We start from the raw sequence: 20577 nt of genomic DNA, 5'->3' as shown, positions 1-20577 counted from the left end.
GGTCATTTTGCGTGGCAACTCAGCGGAGGTGGGGTTCACATATAAACAGTTATGATTGCCACTGTGAGAAAAGGAAGGAAGATACCAGGATGTGGGGGATGTACAAAGAATAGAAAAGTGCAACGGGGGGGGGATCAACTTCCATCAGCTCACCGTGTTGGTACAAGCAGTCAATCCTCCCTCGGTGCATCTGCCGAGGTGTAATTAGATCTGCGCCGGCTCCTCTGCGGTCTCGGTGATCGGGATCTCCTCATGCTGGACCGTCCAGACTGGGGATGGAGCGCTGCAGTGTCTGTAGCCAATCCGGTACCTTGATGGGATCTGTTTCCATGAACGTAAACAGGGCAGGGAGTTCAGCAGGGCTCTGGAGGGTAAAGGAACGCTGAGCCTTCTTAAATGTCACTGAGATGGGGAAACCCCATCTGTATGTAATGCCCGCGTTTCTCGCCGCCTCCAGCACTGGCTTCAGAAGGGCCCCCCGTTGTAACGTCGATTTGGATAGGTCTGGCATGATCCGAACGATGGCCCCATCAAATGTGATGTCTCCCTTCTCCCAGGCCGCCCGCAGTACCAGCTCTTTGTGGGCATATTGATGAATACGGCAGATGACATCCCTCGGTCTGTCCAGGTCAGCCGAGCGGGGGCCCAGAGCTCGGTGAATCCAATCGAAGTACAGGCTGGGTGGCTAAAGTTCTCCCATCAGGTCTCTGAAGATTGCCAGTGTGGACGCTGCCAGATCTTCTATCCCAGTGGCCTCTGGTAGGCTCCTCAGGCACAGGTTGTTATGCCTGCTGCGGTCCTCGAATTCTTCTAACTGTAGTTGCTGTGTGAGGATTGCTGAAGCCTGGGCGGTCTGTGCTGCCTCAACCTCCAACAACCGTCGTTCGAGTGTGGCCACTGATGACTCTCCCGACCCCATGCAATCCGAAAGGGTTGTACTTCTTGCCTCACCACCGCTATCTCCTGGCTGTGTGACGCCTCTAGTCTGCTTACGATGGCCTTTATGTCTGCCCTTGTTGGGAGGGTCTGTAAGAATGCCCTCAGCTCAGCGTCAGCTCTCAGGGTCAGTGGTGCGTGGGAAGGAGATGAGGGTTCCTGAGAGTCTGAGCGGAATATTACCGGAACGGTGTAGTCTAGGTTTGGTGCAATTGGCATCGGCATCTGGGTAGAAGGAGCCTGTGGCTGCTGGTCGTTGTGAGAACCAGGCCTCGTGGTGTCCGCCATCTTGGTAGCTGGGTATGCTCCGAGATTGTTCAAGAGATATCTCTGTATATCTTCGCTTCTGCGTGGCTTAGGATAAACCCGCTTCTGATATCTGCCCCTCTGCTTTCCAGTGGAGTACATACCGGGTAAAACGAGTAGATAATTGTTGTTTAAAAGCTGGTTAAGGACGGGTCGGACCGGGAGCTCCTCAGGAACACGTCCTCACTCAGTCATGTCCAGACCACACCCCCACCTGCCTGTAATTTTTATATTACTGTAAATCACAGGGGAAGTTACAGTTGCTCCTGTGTAAACTGACACTTGCAGAACAGTGTTTGGGGTGTCACAAGAATTATCATACAACAACGTTATTTTTGTTACATTGTAACCCCTTGGCTTGATTGTTAGATTGTGAACCCTGATTTTTTTTTTTTTGTAGGTGTTTACAACTCTTCTCCAGCAAAAAGCAATGGTAATGTGAGTGGCAAAGGATTCTGTGTTGGAAGGTTAACTGGTCTTTACCCAGTACAAGGGAATAAAAAAGCCTTCTGGAACTGCTGGAAAGGGCTAACATATCAACAAGACTGCCCTGTTGGTCTGATTTTTGATCAGAGCTGTCAGTGTTGTAAGTACCTAAAGCATTCAGAACCATTTTAGCTTTTAATAATATGATGTTATGCACTACATCTGTGGTTAGAATACATTTGTCTTGACACCAGAATTAGAGTTCCGTCAAAAGATTCAGTGGGATAAAAAATATATGCTAAGTGCAAGTTGGATCGTTATCCATTTTTTACATGACAATTTATGTTTTCTACAGGTTCCAGGTCTGCTCTATCACCTAATTCTCCTGTCAAAGTAGTTCCTTCAAAAACTCAAAGCCAGGGACACTCCAACACCCACTCTAAAAGCAATGATTCTGACAAGCACACCCAAAGCAGTGAGCATAAGGAACACCCCAAAGACACTGGACCTAAAGACAATCCTATAAGCAGTGGACCCAAACAGCATTCTAAGACCAGTGAGCCTATTGATCATAACACTAAAAACAGTCAACCTAAAGAACCTATTCAGCATCCCAAGGGTAGTGAACCTATTCAGCATCCCAAGGGCAGTGAACCTATTCAACACCCCAAGAGTAGTGAACCAAAAGAACATCAAAAAACCACTGAACCTAAAGAGCATCCCAAGGGCAGTGAGCCTATTCAACATCCCAAGGGCAGTGAGCCTATTCAGCATCCCAAGGGCACTCAGCCTATTCAGCATCCCAAGGGCACTGAGCCTATTCAACATTCCAAGGGCACTGAGCCTATTCAACATCCCAAGGGAGGTGAGCCTATTCAACATCCCAAGGGAGGTGAGCCTATTCAACATCCCACGGGCAGTAAGCCTATTCAGCATCCCAAGGGCAGTGAACCTATTCAGCATCCCAAGGGTAGTGAACCCAAGGAACATCCTAAGAGCACAGAGCCTAAAGAGCACCCTAAGAGCAATGAACCCAAAGAACATCCAAAAAGCAGTGAACCTATTCAGCATCCCAAGGGCACTGAGCCCATTCAGCATCCCAAGGAAAGTGAGCCTATTCAGCATCCCAAGGGCACTGAGCCTATTCAACATCCCAAGGGCAATGAACCTATTCAGCATCCCAAGGGCAGTGATAGTGAACCCAAGGAACATCCTAAGAGCACAGAGCCTAAAGAGCACCCTGGGAGCAATGAACCCAAAGAACATCCAAAAAGCAGTGAGCCTATTCAGCATCCCAAGGTCACTGAGCCTATTCAGCATCCCAAGGGCACTGAGCCTATTCAGCATCCCAAGGGCACTGAGCCTATTCAGCATCCTAAAGGTAGTGAGCCTACTCAGCATCCCAAAGGCAGTGAGCCTATTCAGCATCCCAAGGGCACTGAGCCTATTCAACATCCCAAGGGCAATGAACCTATTCAGCATCCCAAGGGCAGTGATAGTGAACCCAAGGAACACCCTAAGAGCACAGAGCCTAAAGAGCACCCTGAGAGCAATGAACCCAAAGAACATCCAAAAAGCAGTGAGCCTATTCAGCATCCCAAGGTCACTGAGCCTAGTCAGCATCCCAAGGGCACTGAGCCTATTCAGCATCCCAAGGGCACTGAGCCTATTCAGCATCCCAAGGGCACTGAGCCGATTCAGCATTCTAAAGGTAGTGAGCCTACTCATCATCCCAAAGGCAGTGAGCCTATTCAGCATCCCAAGGGCACTGAGCCTATTCAACATCCCAAGGGCAATGAACCTGTTCAGCATCCCAAGGGCAGTGATAGTGAACCCAAGGAACATCCCAAGAGCACAGAGCCTAAAAAGCACCCCAAGAGCAATGAACCCAAAGAACATCCAAAAAGCAGTGAGCCTATTCAGCATCCCAAGGTCACTGAGCCTATTCAGCATCCCAAGGGCACTGAGCCTATTCAGCATCCCAAGGGCACTGAGCCTATTCAGCACCCTAAAGGTAGTGAGCATACTCAGCATCCCAAAGGCAGTGAGCCTATTCAGCATCACAAGGGCACTGAGCCTATTCAACATCCCAAGGGCAATGAACCTATTCAGCATCCCAAGGGCAGTGATAGTGAACCCAAAGAAAATCCTAAGAGCACAGAGCCTAAAGAGCACCCTAAGAGCAATGAACCCAAAGAACATCCAAAAAGCAGTGAGCCTATTCAGCATCCCAAGGGCACTGAGCCTATTCAGCATCCTAAAGGTAGTGAGCCTACTCAGCATCACAAAGGCAGTGAGCCTATTCAGCATCCCAAGGGCACCGAGCCTATTCAACATCCCAAGGGCAATGAACCTATTCAGCATCCCAAGGGAAGTGATAGTAAACCCAAGGAACATCCTAAGAGCACAGAGCCTAAAGAGCACCCTAAGGGCAATGAACCCAAAGAACATCCAAAAAGCAGTGAGCCTATTCAGCATCCCAAGGTCACTGAGCCTATTCAGCATCCCAAGGGCACTGAGCCTATTCAGCATCCTAAAGGTAGTGAGCCTACTCAGCATCCCAAAGGCAATGAGCCTATTCAGCATCCCAAGGGCACTGAGCCTATTCAAAATCCCAAGGGCAATGAACCTATTCAGCATCCCAAGGGCAGTAATAGTGAACCCAGGGAACATCCTAAGAGCACAGAGCCTAAAGAGCACCCTAAGAGCAATGAACCCAAAGAACATCCAAAAAGCAGTGAGCCTATTCAGCATCCCAAGGTCACCGAGCCTATTCAACATCCCAAGGGCAATGAGCCTATTCAACATCCTAAGGGCACTGAGCATATTCAGCATCCCAAGGGCACTGAGCCTATTCAGCATCCCAAGGGCACTGAGCCTATTCAGCATCCCAAGGGCACTGAGCCTATTCAGCATCCCAAGGGCACTGAGCCTATTCAGCATCCTAAAGGTAGTGAGCCTACTCAGCATCCCAAAGGCAGTAAGCCTATTCAGCATCCCAAGGGCAGTGAACCTATTCAACATCCCAAGAGTAGTGAACCCAAGGAACATCCTAAAAGCACAGAGCCTAAAGAGCATCCTAAGAGTAACGAACCCAAAGAACATCCAAAAAACACTGAACCTAAAGAGCATCCCAAGGGCAGTGAGCCTATTCAACATCCCAAGGGCAGTGAGCCTATTCAGCATCCCAAAGGCAGTGAGCCTATTCAGCATCCCAAGGGCACTGAGCCTATTCAGCATCCCAAGGGCAAAGATAGTGAACCCAAGGAACATCCTAAGCCTATTCAGCATCCCAAAGGCAGTGAGCCTGTTCAGCATCCCAATGGAAGTGAGCCTATTCAGCACCCCAAAGGTAGTGAACCTAAGGAACATCCTAAGAATACAGAGCCTAAAGAGCACCCTAAGACAAATGAACCTAAGGAACATCCAAAAGACAATAAGCCTAAAGAGCATTCCAAGAGCAGTGAACCTAAGGAAAAACAAAAGAACAGTGAACAAAAAGATCACCCTATGGGCAATGAACCAAAGGAGCATCCCAAAGACACTACATCTAGAGGAAGCTCTGGATTTTGTTTTAACAAAGTTAGTGGCTTTTATCCCGTCAAAGGAGACAAGAATGCTTTCTGGCATTGTGACAACGGCATTACCTATCGTCAAAACTGCCCTGCTGGTCTCGTTTTTGAGCTCAGCTGCCAATGCTGTGAGTAATCAAGTTTTTGTCATTAATCTCATTGTATATAATATGAATGCCGTTATTCTTTTTGCCACCCCTCTCAACACTGAACTAAACTACCCCAGATGCATTTTTTTACAAGATGCGTTTGTTTACATCCTTCTCACGAAGGCGACATACACTGGCCTTGCCTGCACAGAGCTCTCCATGGACTTCTATGTAGCCATGTCTCATGGAAATCTATGAGATGTTAATGCACATATGCAGCCACTGCAGAGCAGCATTGTTTAAAGGATATACACATACGCCAGAGGCTGAGGGTGCCATTGTGAGACAAGATTATAACTGGTAACATGGTGTAGTTTCGCTCAGTGGTAGTGGTGTGAGAAAGGATAAGTGCACTTTATTTAAAGGTGCACTTATCCTAAAAATGATTTTTGGGGAATATTGAAAATTCAAAATACCTTTTTAAATTACATTAACATGTTAAAGCTGACCCTAAACTAAAAAAGAAAGGCCCACTTTTTATCGAGGCCCCTTATGCTGGAATGTTGCAGAAAAAATGAAAAGAAATTGTGGTGAAAAAGTTAATAAATACAGTGTGTTTCAACAAGAAAAACCTGACTTCAAATAGTTATATTTAATAATGAAAATGCGGGTCAGCAGGTAATAGTAGAACATAAACACATTTTATATATCCCCACAAGATAAAAATCACAGGGTGTGATGTTTTGAGATTTTGGGGGCCAGGAGTGTAGTGCCAAGTCTTGGTGTCCCATGCGACCTATCCAATGTTGAGGAAAATTTTCATTTAGAAACCGACGAACTTGATTGTGCTAATACATCATCTTGCTGAAAAATGAAATCTTCAGAGTCTTCATTAAGTTGTAGGAAAAGCCAGTCAGTGTTTCCCTCAAAATAGAAAGGGCCATAAATCTTTGTAAATGAAACTGCACAAAACACATTATTTTTGTTGAAAGTCGCTCATGCTGTATAAGTTCATGTGGCTTCTCAAGTCCCCATATGCGAACATTGTGACACGAAACGTTACCACTTACATAAATGTTGCTTCATCACTAAAAATCAACCGCGGTAAGAATCTGTCGTCCTCCATGTCATCTAAGCCCATATGACAGAAATCTAAACATTTTATTCCATTACTTACACAAAAAGCTTGCACCAGTTGCAATCAGTATGGCCTCAGAAGCAAATTTCTTCTTAACACATGCCAAACAGTCGTATGAGGGATCACAAGGGCTCGACTAGCACGACGAGCGGACTTGGGGGGGCGTCGCTAAAAAGCCTCTGGAATTCGTTGCACATTTTCCTATGTGTTGCTGCCCTGGACTCTTTCCCTTACACAAACACCCCAATTCTTCAAATTGATAATACCAACGACTAATGTTCTTGGCCACTGGTGGATCAATACCGAAATGCTGCCAAAACACTCGCTGCACCATTATTACGGACTCAGTCTTGCAAGATTGGAGAACACAAAACGCCTTCTGTTGCATAGACACTATCTTGTTAACCACTGAGGTTTGGGAGTTAGTAGTGGTATCTAGAGGCTGTCATTTGAAATCCTTGGCCATGCCCGTTCAAGTAGTGAGCCGTTCAAGAGATGAGATCTGAGGGTGCCATTGAGAGACAAGCTGTCACTTTTAAACACAGAAGCGGGACATCTGTGTTTACAAGTGAAAGTGGTCAGCAGAGGGCCTGAGCCAAGGGTGGTGAAAAAAAGCCATGATAATTAAAAATTAAAAATCATTTTTTGACCATAATACTAGCAAAAAGACAAATATTTAATTAGGCATAAGTGACAGCATTCATCTCTGCCGAAATATAGCTAACTAACACGAAAGTAATAGAAACATAAGATTAGGGTAATAATGTTCATGTATATTAACCTGGACCCGTGATATGCATATACCCTTCACCTTTCCATGGTCGGTTGGGGACGTTAGGATCAGTTGTAATTAATGGTCCTTGTTGCAGAGCTTCCAAGTTCCACGACCCCTTCGTTGAATTATTCCAGGTCCTGTAAGAGGGGGTGCTGGAAAAGGCAGGGGGGGAGGATGGCATTATACCACCAGGGAGAATCAAGCAAGTTCCACAAACTACCCCTCTCCCTCCCAAACCTCCCCTCCCCTGGTGTTTCGGTAATGACTTCCCATTCCAAATCCACCATGGACTGATATCAATGTGTGTGTGTGCCTGTTCGCACAGTCCCTCTCCCCTCTGGTCATTTTGCGTGGCAACTCAGCGGAGGTGGGGTTCACATATAAACAGTTAGATTGCCACTGCGAGAAAAGGGAGGGGGATACCAGGATGTGGGGGATGTACAAAGAATAGAAAAGTGCAGAGGGGGGGGATCAACTTCCATCAGTTCACCGTGTTGGTACAAGCAGTCAATCCTCCCTCGGTGCATCTGCCGAGGTGTAGCGAGATCTGCACCGGCTCCTCTGCGGTCTCGGTGATCGGGATCTCCTCATGCTGGACCGTCCAGACTGGGGGATGGAGCGCTGCAGTGTCTGTAGCCAATCCGGTACCTCGATGGGATCTGTTTCCATGAACGTAAACAGGGCAGGGAGATCAGCTGGGGTCCGGAGGGTAAAGGAACGCTGAGCCTTCTTAAATGTCACTGAGATGGGGAAACCCCATCTGTATGTAATGCCCGTGTTTCTCGCCGCCTCCAGCACTGGCTTCAGAAGGGCCCCCCGTTGTAACGTCGATTTGGATAGGTCCGGCATGATCCGAATGACGGCCCCATCAAATGTGATGTCTCCCTTCTCCCAGACCGCTCGCAGTACCAGCTCTTTGTGGGCATATTGATGAATACGGCAGATGACATCCCTCGGTCTGTCCAGGTCAGCTGAGCGGGGGCCCAGAGTTCAGTGAATCCGATCGAAGGACAGGCTGGGTGGCTAAAGTTCTCCCATCAGGTCTCTGAAGAGTACCAGTGTGGACGCTGCCAGATCTTCTATCCCAGTGGCCTCTGGTAGGCTCCTCAGACGCAGGTTGTTACACCTGCTGCGGCCCTCGAATTCTTCTAACTGTAGTTGCTGTGTGAGGATTGCTGAAGCCTGGGCGGTCTGTGCTGCCTCAACCTCCAACAACCGTCATTCGAGTGTGGCCACTGATGACTCTCCCGACCCCATGCGATCCGACAAGGTTTGTACTTCTTGCCTAACCACTGCTATCTCCTGGCGGTGTGGCGCCTCTAGTCTGCTTACGATGGCTTCTATGTCTGCCCTCGTTAGGAGGGCCTGTAAGAGTGCTCTCAGCTCAGCATCGGCTCTCAGGGTCGGTGGTGCGTGGGAAGGAGATGAGGGTTCCTGAGAGTCTGAGCGGAATATTACCAGAACTGCTTTCCAGCGGAGTACATACCGGGTAAAACGAGTAGATAATTGTTGTTTAAAAGCTGGTTAAGGACGGGTCGGACCGGGAGCTCCTCAGGAACACGTCCTCACTCAGTCATGTCCAGACCACACCCCCACATGCCTGTAATTTTTATATTGCTGTAAGTCACAGGGGAAGTTACAGTTGCTCCTGTGTAAACGGACACTTGCAGAACAGTGTTTGCAGTGTCACAAGAATTATGATACAACAACGTTATTTTTGTTACATTGTAACTCCTTGGCTTGATTGTTAGATTGTGAACCCTGATTTTTTTTTGTAGGTGTTTACAACTCTTCTCCAGCAAAAAGCAGTGGTAATGTGAGTGGCAAAGGATTCTGCGTTGGAAGGTTAACTGGTCTTTACCCAGTACAAGGGAATAAAAAAGCCTTCTGGAACTGCTGGAAAGGGCTAACATATCAACAAGACTGCCCTGTTGGTCTGGTTTTTGATCAGAGCTGTCAGTGTTGTAAGTACCTAAAACATTCAGAACCATTTTAGCTTTTAATAATATGATGTTATGCACTACATCTGTGGTTAGAATACATTTGTACAGAATTAGAGTTCCGTCAAAAGATTCAGTGAAATAAAAAATATATGCTAAGTGCAAGTTGGATCTTTAACCATTTGTTACATGACAATTTATGTTTTCTACAGGTTCCAGGTCTGCTCTATCACCTAATTCTCCTGTCAAAGCAGTTCCTTCAAAAACTCAAAGCCAGGGACACTCCAACACCCACTCTAAAAGCAATGATTCTGACAAGCACACCCAAAGCAGTGAGCATAAGGAACACCCCAAAGACACTGGACCTAAAGACAATCCTATAAGCAGTGGACCCAAACAGCATTCTAAGACCAGTGAGCCTATTGATCATAACACTAAAAACAGTCAACCTAAAGAACCTATTCAGCATCCCAAGGGCAGTGAACCTATTCAACACCCTAAGAGTAGTGAACCCAAGGAACATCCTAAGAGTACAAAGCCTAAAGAGCATCCTAAGAGTAACGAACCAAAAGAACATCAAAAAAGCAGTGAACCTATTCAGCATCCCAAGGGCACTGAGCCCATTCAGCATCCCAAGGAAAGTGAGCCTATTCAGCATCCCAAGGGCACTGAGCCTATTCAACATCCCAAGGGCAATGAATCTATTCAGCATCCCAAGGGCAGTGAGCCTATTCAGCATCCCAAGGGCACTGAGCCTATTCAGCATCCTAAAGGTAGTGAGCCTATTCAGCATCCTAAGGGTACTGAGCCTATTCAACATCCCAAGAGCAATGAACCTATTCAGCATCCCAAGGGCAGTGATAGTGAACCCAAGGAACATCCTAAGAGTGCAGAGCCTAAAGAGCACCCTGAGAGCAATGAACCCAAAGAACATCCAAAAAGCAGTGAGCCTATTCAGCATCCCAAGGGCACTGAGCCTATTCAGCATCCCAAGGGCTCTGAGCCTATTCAGCATCCTAAAGGTAGTGAGCCTACTCAGCATCCCAAAGGCAGTGAGCCTATTCAGCATCCCAAGGGCACTGAGCCTATTCAACATCCCAAGGGCAATGAACCTATTCAGCATCCCAAGGGCAGTGATAGTGAACCCAAGGAACATCCCAAGAGCACAGAGCCTAAAAAGCACCCCAAGAGCAATGAACCCAAAGAACATCCAAAAAGCAGTGAGCCTATTCAGCATCCCAAGGGCACTGAGCCTATTCAGCATCCCAAGGGCACTAAGCCTATTCAGCATCCTAAAGGTAGTGAGCCTACTCAGCATCCCAAAGGCGGTGAGCCTATTCAGCATCCCAGGGGCACTGAGCCTATTCAACATCCCAAGGGCAAGGAACCTATTCAGCATCCCAAGGGCAGTGATAATGAACCCAAGGAACATCCTAAGAGCACAGAGCCTAAAGAACACCCTGAGAGCAATGAACCCAAAGAACGTCCAAAAAGCAGTGAGCCTATTCAGCATCCTAAGGTCACTGAGCCTATTCAGCATCCCAAGGGCACTGATCCTATTCAGCATCCCAAGGGCACTGAGCCTATTCAGAATCCTAAAGGTAGTGAGCATACTCAGCATCCCAAAGGCAGTGAGCCTACTCAGCATCCCAAAGGCAGTGAGCCTAGTCAGCATCCCAAGGGCACTGAGCCTATTCAACATCCCAAGGGCAATGAACCTATTCAGCATCCCAAGGGCAGTGATAGTGAACCCAAAGAAAATCCTAAGAGCACAGAGCCTAAAGAGCACCCTAAGAGCAATGAACCCAAAGAACATCCAAAAAGCAGTGAGCCTATTCAGCATCCCAAGGTTACTGAGCCTATTCAGCATCCCAAGGGCACTGAGCCTATTCAGCATCCCAAGGGCACTGAGCCTATTCAGCATCCCAAAGGTAGTGAGCCTACTCAGCATCCCAAAGGCAATGAGCCTATTCAGCATCCCAAGGGCACTGAGCCTATTCAACATCCCAAGGGCAATGAACCTATTCAGCATCCCAAGGGCAGTGATAGTGAACCCAAGGAACATCCTAAGAGCACAGAGCCTAAAGAGCACCCTAAGAGCAATGAACCCAAAGAACATCCAAAAAGCAGTGAGCCTATTCAGCATCCCAAGGTCACTAAGCCTATTCAACATCCCAAGGGCAATGAGCCTCTTCAACATCCTAAGGGCACTGAGCCTATTCAGCATCCCAAGGGCACTGAGCCTATTCAGCATCCCAAGGGCACTGAGCCTATTCAGCATCCCAAGGGCACTGAGCCTATTCAGCATCCCAAGGGCACTGAGCCTATTCAGCATCCTAAGGGCACTGAGCCTATTCAGCATCCTAAAGGTAGTGAGCCTACTCAGCATCCCAAAGGCAGTGAGCCTATTCAGCATCCCAAGGGCAGTGAACCTATTCAACATCCCAAGAGTAGTGAACCCAAGGAACATCCTAAAAGCACAGAGCCTAAAGAGCATCCTAAGAGCAATGAACCCAATGAACATCCAAAAACCACTGAACCTAAAGAGCATCCCAAGGGCAGTGAGCCTATTCAACACCCCAAGGGCAGTGAGCCTATTCAGCATCCCAAAGGTGGTGAACCTACTCAGCATCCCAAAGGCAGTGAGCCTATTCAGCATCCCAAGGGCACTGAGCCTATTCAGCATCCCAAGGGCAGTGATAGTGAACCCAAGGAACATCCTAAGCCTATTCAGCATCCCAAAGGCAGTGAGCCTGTTCAGCATCCCAATGGAAGTGAGCCTGTTCAGCATCCCAATGGAAGTGAGCCTATTCAGCACCCCAAAGGTAGTGAACCCAAGGAACATCCTAAGAATACAGAGCCTAAAGAACACCCTAAGACAAATGAACCTAAGGAACATCCAAAAGACAATAAGCCTAAAGAGCATTCCAAGAGCAGTGAACCTAAGGAAAAACAAAAGAACAGTGAACAAAAAGATCACCCTATGGGCAATGAACCAAAGGAGCATCCCAAAGACACTACATCTAGAGGAAGCTCTGGATTTTGTTTTGACAAAGTTAGTGGCTTTTATCCCGTCAAAGGAGACAAGAATGCTTTCTGGCATTGTGACAACGGCATTACCTATCGTCAAAACTGCCCTGCTGGTCTCGTTTTTGAGCTCAGCTGCCAATGCTGTGAGTAATCAAGTTTTTGTCATTAATCTCATTGTATATAATATGAATGCCGTTATTCTTTTTGCCACCCCTCTCAACACTGAACTAAACTACCCCAGATGCATTTTTTTACAAGATGCATTTGTTTACATCCTTCTCACGAAGGCGACATACACTGGCTTTGCCTGCACACAGCTCTCCATGGACTTCTATGTAGCCATGTCTCATGGAAATCTATGGGATGTTAATGCACATATGCAGCCACTGCAGAGCAGCATTGTATAAAGGATATACACATATGCCAGAGGCTGAGGGTGCCATTGTGAGACAAGATTATAACTGGTAACATGGTGTAGTTTAGCTCAGTGATAGTGGCGTGAGAAAGGATAAGTGCACTTTGTTTAAAGGTGCACTTATCCTAAAAATGATTTTTGGGGAATATTGAAAATTCAAAATACCTTTTTAAATTACATTAACATGTTAAAGCTGACCCTAAACTAAAAAAGAAAGGCCCACTTTTTATCGAGGCCTCTTATGCAGGAATGTTGCAGAAAAAATGAAAAGAAATTGTGGTGAAAAAGTTAGTAAATACAGTGTGTTTCAACAAGAAAAACCTGACTTCAAATAGTTATATTTAATAATGAAAATGCGGGTCAGCAGGTATTAGTAGAACATAAACACATTTTATATATCCCCACAAAATAAAAATCACAGGGTGTAATGTCTTGAGATTTTGGGGGCCAGGAGTATAGTGCCAAGTCTTGGTGTCCCATGTGACCTATCCAATGTTGAGGAAAATTTTCATTTAGAAACCGACGAACTTGATTGTGCTAATGCATCATCTTGCTGAAAAATGAAATCTTCAGAGTCTTCATTAAGTTGTAGGAAAAGCCAGTCAGTGTTTCCCTCAAAAAAGAAAGGGCCATAAATCTTTGTAAATTAAACTGCACAAAACACATTATTTTTGTTGAAAGTTGCTCATGCTGTATAAGTTCATGTGGCTTCTCAAGTCCCCATATGCGAACATTGTGACACGAAACGTTACCACTTACATAAATGTTGCTTCATCACTAAAAATCAACCGCGGTAAGAATCTGTCGTCCTCCATGTCATCTAAGCCCATATGACAGAAATCTAAACATTTTATTCCATCACTTACACAAAAAGCTTGCACCAGTTGCAATCAGTATGGCCTCAGAAGCAAATTTCTTCTTAACACATGCCAAACAGTCGTATGAGGGATCACAAGGGCTCGACTAGCAGGACGAGCGGACTTGTGGGGGCTTCGCTAAAAAGCCTCTGGAATTTGTTGCACATTTTTCTGTGTGTTGCTGCCCTTGACTCTTTCCCTTACACAAACACCCCAATTCTTCAAATTGTTTATACCAACGACTAATGTTCTTGGCCACTGGTGGATCAATCCTGAAATGCTGCCGAAACACTCGCTGCACCATTATTACGGACTCAGTCTTGCAAGATTGGAGAACACAAAACGCCTTCTGTTGCATAGACACTATCTTGTTAACCACTGAGGTTTGGGAGTTAGTAGTGGTATCTAGCGGCTGTCATTTAAAATGCTTGGCATGCCCATTCAAGTAGTGAGCCGTTCAAGAGATGAGATCTGAGGGTGCCATTGGGAGACAAGCTGTCACTTTTAAACACAGAAGCGGGACATCTGTGTTTACAAGTGAAAGTGGTCAGCAGAGGGCCTGAGCCAAGGGTGGTGAAAAAAAGCCCTGATAATTAAAAATTAAAAATAATTTTTTGACCATAATACTAGCAAAAAGACAAATATTTAATTAGGCTTAAGTGACAGCATTCATCTCTGCCGAAATATAGTTAACTAAATTATATGCAATCATTTGGAGAGGTCAGGTAAGGCTGGGTCAGGTGTAAAGTGTAAGAGGCAGCAAGTGAGATGGGTCAGGATGAGGGCCAGAAAGAGGATCAGGTTCAAGGAGAGCGGGTTGAGGCAGCTGAATCAGGGTAACAGATACAAGTGGTAGGAACAAGATTATAGGTTCAACGCAGCTAGGTCAGGTTGGAAGGTACAAGGCAAACTGTGTCAGGATAACAGAAAACAGAGCACAAGTACAGAACAGGATCACCATATGCAAAGCTGCAAGAGCATTCAGATTAAGGGATACAGGACAAATCACCGTGGAAAACTAGAGGAGGGGCTCTATACCCTCCCAACAGCCAGTATCAGGTAGAGACTAATTACTGGGGTCCTGCTGGTGAACCCCTTCAGGTTTGAGAACCAGTGTACCATCAGCAGGTGATCCAGTCCCTAACAAACCTGTACAATCAGGGCACCTAAAATAGAATATGAAATGCGTATTGCTACAGCAAGTAGCACAAACAATAGAAAAAATCTTCAAATATATCAATAGTAAAAAGGTAAGGATGAAACAAATAAGCCCTATAAATGATGAACAGGGAAAGTTGGACACATATGAGAGGGAGAATACAGATGTATTATATTATTTTTTTTTCTTCTAAACAAATATCTGTTAACATGCATCGCTCCCTCTGTGTATACATATAAATAAAGTTGCTATGCAATTACAATCTTAATATATACTGTATATACATATACAGTATCATAAATATAGACAAACATAGCTTCAATAGTCTGTGAAAAAACAATATACCTGATGGAACAATGAATACTTTAAACATAAAGCAACACTTCGATGCTTGACATAACTTAATATAGTCCAAATACCATGTGTATGGTTTCATGACGTGTTTTCTATCTTCAAGCCAAATCTTCCTCCACTCTGTGGCCGTTGATACTGCCAACATTTCAGTCAGCTACAAAAATTGCTGATTATGCCCACAGTTTTATAAGCTATATATAGAATCATTTAGACCCCGCTCCTTTCCTTGCTGAAGTCACATGGGTGTGACATAATGCGTGGGAGGACCCGGGTGACTCTGATGCCACAGGATTTGGATTGCGGCTGCACAGTGAGATTTAAAGCCGTTTTTCACATTTTTTTGTTGTAAATGCAATACTAATACAGTAAATGTTTAGTATATGGTTTACTACACCCCAAAAGTGGTGCGGTTCTGCTGCAATTGCTTGGCAATTACGGCAAAACTTGCGTTCCAAAATTACGCTAAGCTTATCGCCCTATGCACGACACCCAAACTTGCACTTTCAGAATTGCAAGCAGGAATGTTTAACGTCAGTCAGTTAAACTAACAGAAATTGATGACATTGTGTGTAAAATTTTACAAAACTCTAACACAGAAAAAAAAGTCTTGCAAATCTTTCATCTATCAGTTAGCAGTGAATCTTTGTTATTATTGGAAAATCGAAAATAAAGCTGCGCTCAAAGAATATATAATAATGTGAATGTAAAAAATAAGTGTATGAAACAAAGCTGCCAGGACCTAAAAGTCTAGTATCAAATCTCAAATTAACAAATAAAAAAATAAAACAAAAAAGATGGTGCTAAAAAAGGCTATGGTGAAAAGAAAGTGACTAAAAAAGACATGTTGATATGTGATAATTGATGCACATATAAACAGTAAATACATACATAAAATATAATATATAAATAGAAAGTGACTGTGTTATAAAAGGAGTGAATATAGAAGGCTAAAAAAATTGCATAGAAAAAACAATGTGTGATAAATGGTATATATATAAGCTTTAAACATAGAAACCATAAACAAATAAATAATCAGCTCATGAATATCACACTTATAATGAAATAAAGAAATAAACCGGGGGATAGAATAATCCCACAAAGTAACAGTCCAAGAAGTGACCAAGAGAAAGCAATCATCCATGAAAGTGCCAGGAAAACAAAGGGTTATCTTCTGTGTCTCTTCACACTCAAGATAAGGAATTGAAATGCGCTTACCAGATGGCGATGACTGCTATTACCGCAGTCTCGCCCAGCACAGGGAAATTGGTCTCCCCACAACCACAAAATGCAGAGCAGCAACTACCAGCGGATGATTCAAACAAAGATGGCGGCAGCAAGCCATGTGCTTACATCTGTAGACCAGATGTAATTTAGATGTAATTATTGGCCTCCCTGACCAGTTGGCTCAAGATGCTATAACTGGAAGTCTAAGATGCTGAGCTGTGGTGCTTACGCATCAAAAAAACGCTGTATTTTAGTCTAATATTCATTGTCAGCCTAACTCCCAGGGCTTAATGGCTCATGCTGATGATGCCTTGTAACTGTGCTCCTTTATAACCCTGTTAAAAGCTCAGATAGGAAAAACAGTTTTAAAAAGGCTGCTTCTGGTGGAGCAGATTTTAACAAGTTTACATATCTATAAACGTTATGTGCATTTTGCTTTTTTAGGCAACTATCCACCACCTCCCACAAAGACAAAAGAATTCTGTGCTGGGAAAGCCAGTGGCCTATACCCTGTAGCTGGTGAAAATAATGCTTTCTGGAACTGTGCAAATGGAATAACCTACAAAGAATACTGCTCTACTGGACTTGTATTTGATGTGAGCTGTGATTGCTGTAAGTAGCTGAAATATTATGGTATAAAACATTAAAGCATTTGTAAAGGTAGTCGTTTTATTAAAATGACAAACATGTTACACTTACCTGCTCTGTGCAATGGTTTTCCGCTCTCTACTCTACTCACAGAATTTGATTGACAGCAGCAGCCAATGGCTGCTGTTGCTGCCTTTGTGAGCAGAGAGAGAGAGAGAACAGAGCCACTGCAGATGGGCACACAGCTGGATCGAGTTAAGACCCAGGTAAGTACAAAGGGGAGTGAGGGAGCGATACAAATACTGGGACATTTTTTACCTTAATGCAGAGAATGCATTAAGGTAAAAAAATGTTCAGGCTTTAGATTTAATGGGGCTGCTAAAGGTGTATGCTTGCAATGGGGAAAAAAAATAGTTTATGAAAGCATCGCTTCCTGCTTGGCTCAGCATTAGCCAGCACCTGGGGCTCTTTCTTTTTGGAGGCAATCATTTTGTTAATACCTGGTCTGAATCCAGGTATACATATGAACACATCGCTGACAGACCAATTAATTCCTAGGATCACTTTTTAATGCTGATGATGAATCTGTTGCCAGTGATGACATGTATTGTAGGAAAGGAAACTAAATTATTTTTCTTATTTTCTACACCACTACACCACATTTTCTACACTAGCGCCACCTTTGGCAAAAAGTTTGATAGGCTGATTAATTTTAGCCCCCCGTTCACACCTGAGCAATACAATACAAGCTGTTCACACCTCTACGCTTAGTCGCTCAAAGCTCAATGCTCAAAGCTCAAAAAAAGGTACATGAGCTTTTTATTGGAGCTATGGTGTTTGTCTTTGGCCCCATAGATTACAATGCAAGCACCTGTAAGTGTCTGACACAAGAAATTGTTTTTACATGTATTTTTACGCCTGAGCAACTGTTCTCCTCTGCCTCTCCTCTTATGCAGGAGCTTGTATAGATGTGCAAAAACAATTGCAAAACACAAAAAATGCCAGTATAAGAAGTATAAGGTGTGAATGCATGCATACATTGAAGGACTGCTGATACAATAGTTTCTCTCTTAAAATCAAATCTTAATGAGAGTGCTTTTGTTGCTTGCTCATTTCAAGACTGAAACCCCATAATGATTAAATACCTTAAGATGCTCCTTTATACTCACCCAATTCCGTTATTTACATTTTTTAAAAACAAAAGCTGTTGAAGCAAATAGTAAACCATTAAGTAGGAGACTTAATTTGCATATAATATGATAACCTTTATTTTACAATTTCAGGCAACTATGCTCCCACTCCTCCAGCCAAGACTCAGAAAGAATTCTGTGCTGGAAAAGCCAGTGGTCTTTATCCTGTAGCTGGTGACAAGAATGCTTTCTGGAACTGTGCAAATGGAATTACATACAAACAATACTGCTCTACTGGCCTTGTGTTTGATGAAAGTTGTGAATGTTGTAAGTTACTTTATATTTGGACAAAAAAGGAAAGTTGCTAAAACTGAAAGAGTTATTTTAAAGCTGAATTCTAGGGGAAAAAATAAAACACTCTTGCAGTTGGGCTCCCCCCACAATGTAACCATTAAATATTCATTTTTACCTAGGGTACAGGGAAAAATGAACTTTACTTATCTAATCCTTCCATGCCACCAGGTTCCCCGAAGTCTCTTCTCTAAGGCTCTTATGTACAAGTAAATATGTACATTATATCACGTTTAACAAAACGTTAATTGCAGTTACATTGTTAGTGTCACAATAATTCTTCATGATACTAAAATTCTAGATAAGCCAAGCAAACAACTATTGCTTACAGTTATTGGCTAATAGGATTGCATTATACTTATTCACAGTTAACACATTGAAAAAAGAAATTGTATATTTTGCATATATAATTTTTTTTTCTCAACAGCTTTGAGTGTAAGAGGCATTTGAAATAACAGCACTTGCTTATTTTTACAGGTAATTACCCTTAAGCAAGTGACAGTGGCACTGTGGCGGTAGCGAAGGTGATCTTGTTCAGCAAACTGACAAAAAAAGGATCTTTGGAAGCAAAAAGTTGGAGCTGCAGGCTTAGAATAATTGATTCTGGTCAACAAATGGTTCACAATGATGACTTTGAGTTACCCTCACTGCAGCATCTTTGGCCAGTTCCAACAGAAATAAATGTATTACCACTCTAACAAGATTGTTGTTTTTCTTTCATATATAACTATTTATATATTGGCATTTTTGTAAATCTGAAGCCATATTAGAAAATAGAATTTAGCAGAAAGTAAAGTAACCCCTTGGAATCTACCACTAGCAGGTGTGGGGGAAAATACCACAAGAAGTAGTAACTGGGTAATATAAACAGACAAAAATTGTACCAAAAATGTCTTTCTCCTGGTAAAATTTGGCTAGCAGAGTTATGGGTACAGTGGTGCAGCAATGACGTGGCAAAATTGAGCTTCCATTAAACAAAAATATTTACCACAAGGGCTTCCACATTATACATGTGCTTAGAGCAGGTTCTATAATTTCAGACTCGTATGGGCATCCCCTTCCTACCATGGTTGACTGGCTAGCATTACACTACGTGTATCAGCAGAACCAGACCAAAGGGTAGGCAGAATGGGTGGCCAACTTTGATGTGTAACCTATGCTGCCAAAATAGTGTACAACTCGCGGAGGTGGGTGCGCCTTGGCCTTTTTGCCTCAAGCACTAAAGGAATTTGTCCCAGTACTGAAGATAAGACATCATAACCACTCAAGGCACTCTAGAGTTGGTGGCCAAAAGAGACAGTTTGCCCTCTTTGCATCTGCACACTGATGACTAGAAAATGAGGCCAAAATGTCGCTCTACTCTCCGAGCAGTTCACTTCTGTGAGTTAATTCTAGATGGGTTGTAATAGTATAATATTTGGAAAGTATAATGTATACAATCTAAATAGTATATACATATATATATAATTTTTTCTATGGAAATAAAATTTTTCTGTGCAGCAATCCTCGCTTTGTGTTCCTACATATCGGTCCGTGGGAAGGACTAGATTGCTGGCACGATTGGATCGTTCAGTGCATCTCACCCCTTGTATAGTGATATATATAGATAGATAGATAGATAGATAGATAGATAGATAGATAGATAGATAGATAGATAGATAGATAGATAGATAGATAGATAGATAGATAGATAGTCAGGTCCATAAATATTGGGACATCAACAGAATTCTAATCTTTTTGGCTCTATACACCACCACAATTGATTTGAAATGAAACGAACAAGCTTAACTGCAGACTTTCAGCTTTAATTTGAGGGTATTTACATCCAAATCAGGTGAACGGTGTAGGAATTACAACAGTTTGTATATGTGCCTCCCACTTTTTTAGGGACCAAAAGTAATGGGACAGATTAACAATCATCCATCAAACTTTCACTTTTTAATACTTGGTTGCAAATTCTTTGCACTCAATTAAGCAATGAGACTTTGACGGACCACCAACTCAATAATAAAAACATGTCTTTTAATAGTATAAAATGTAAAAAACATGTGCCATTAACATATAACACGAGTACATACAATGCATGTATTCACTCTGGTGAAGTCTTCTCTTGATTGTTGACACACATACACCTACCTCCTGGAGAGTGTTCTTGATCTGGCCAACTGTTGTGAAGGGTGTTTTCTTCACCAGGGAAAGAATTCTTTGGTCATCCACCACAGTTGTTTTCCATGGTCTTCCGGGTCTTTTGGTGTTGCTGAGCTCACCGGTGCGTTCTTTCTTTTTT

The 20577-nt window shown here is 43.7% G+C and overlaps 1 protein-coding gene across 1 annotated transcript in view; it reads left to right on the top strand.

Moving 5' to 3' along the window:
* The window catches only part of LOC141128581 (uncharacterized), a 44712-nt gene extending 25721 nt beyond the window's left edge, over window positions 1–18991 (top strand). Inside the window, exons 12-18 of the mRNA XM_073615947.1 lie at window positions 1643–1828; window positions 2024–5368; window positions 9021–9206; window positions 9395–12355; window positions 16666–16833; window positions 18093–18266; window positions 18768–18991. Of these exons, the coding sequence (XP_073472048.1) occupies window positions 1643–1828; window positions 2024–5368; window positions 9021–9206; window positions 9395–12355; window positions 16666–16833; window positions 18093–18266; window positions 18768–18781 (7034 nt within the window). The 3' untranslated portion in view covers window positions 18782–18991. The remainder of the gene's footprint in view (window positions 1–1642; window positions 1829–2023; window positions 5369–9020; window positions 9207–9394; window positions 12356–16665; window positions 16834–18092; window positions 18267–18767) is intronic.
* The last annotated feature ends 1586 nt before the right edge of the window (window positions 18992–20577 follow it).

Source organism: Aquarana catesbeiana, linkage group LG02, assembly GCF_042186555.1.
Source record: "Aquarana catesbeiana isolate 2022-GZ linkage group LG02, ASM4218655v1, whole genome shotgun sequence".
NCBI classification, from domain to species: Eukaryota; Metazoa; Chordata; class Amphibia; order Anura; family Ranidae; genus Aquarana; species Aquarana catesbeiana.
This window is presented reverse-complemented; position numbering and strand designations above follow the sequence as displayed.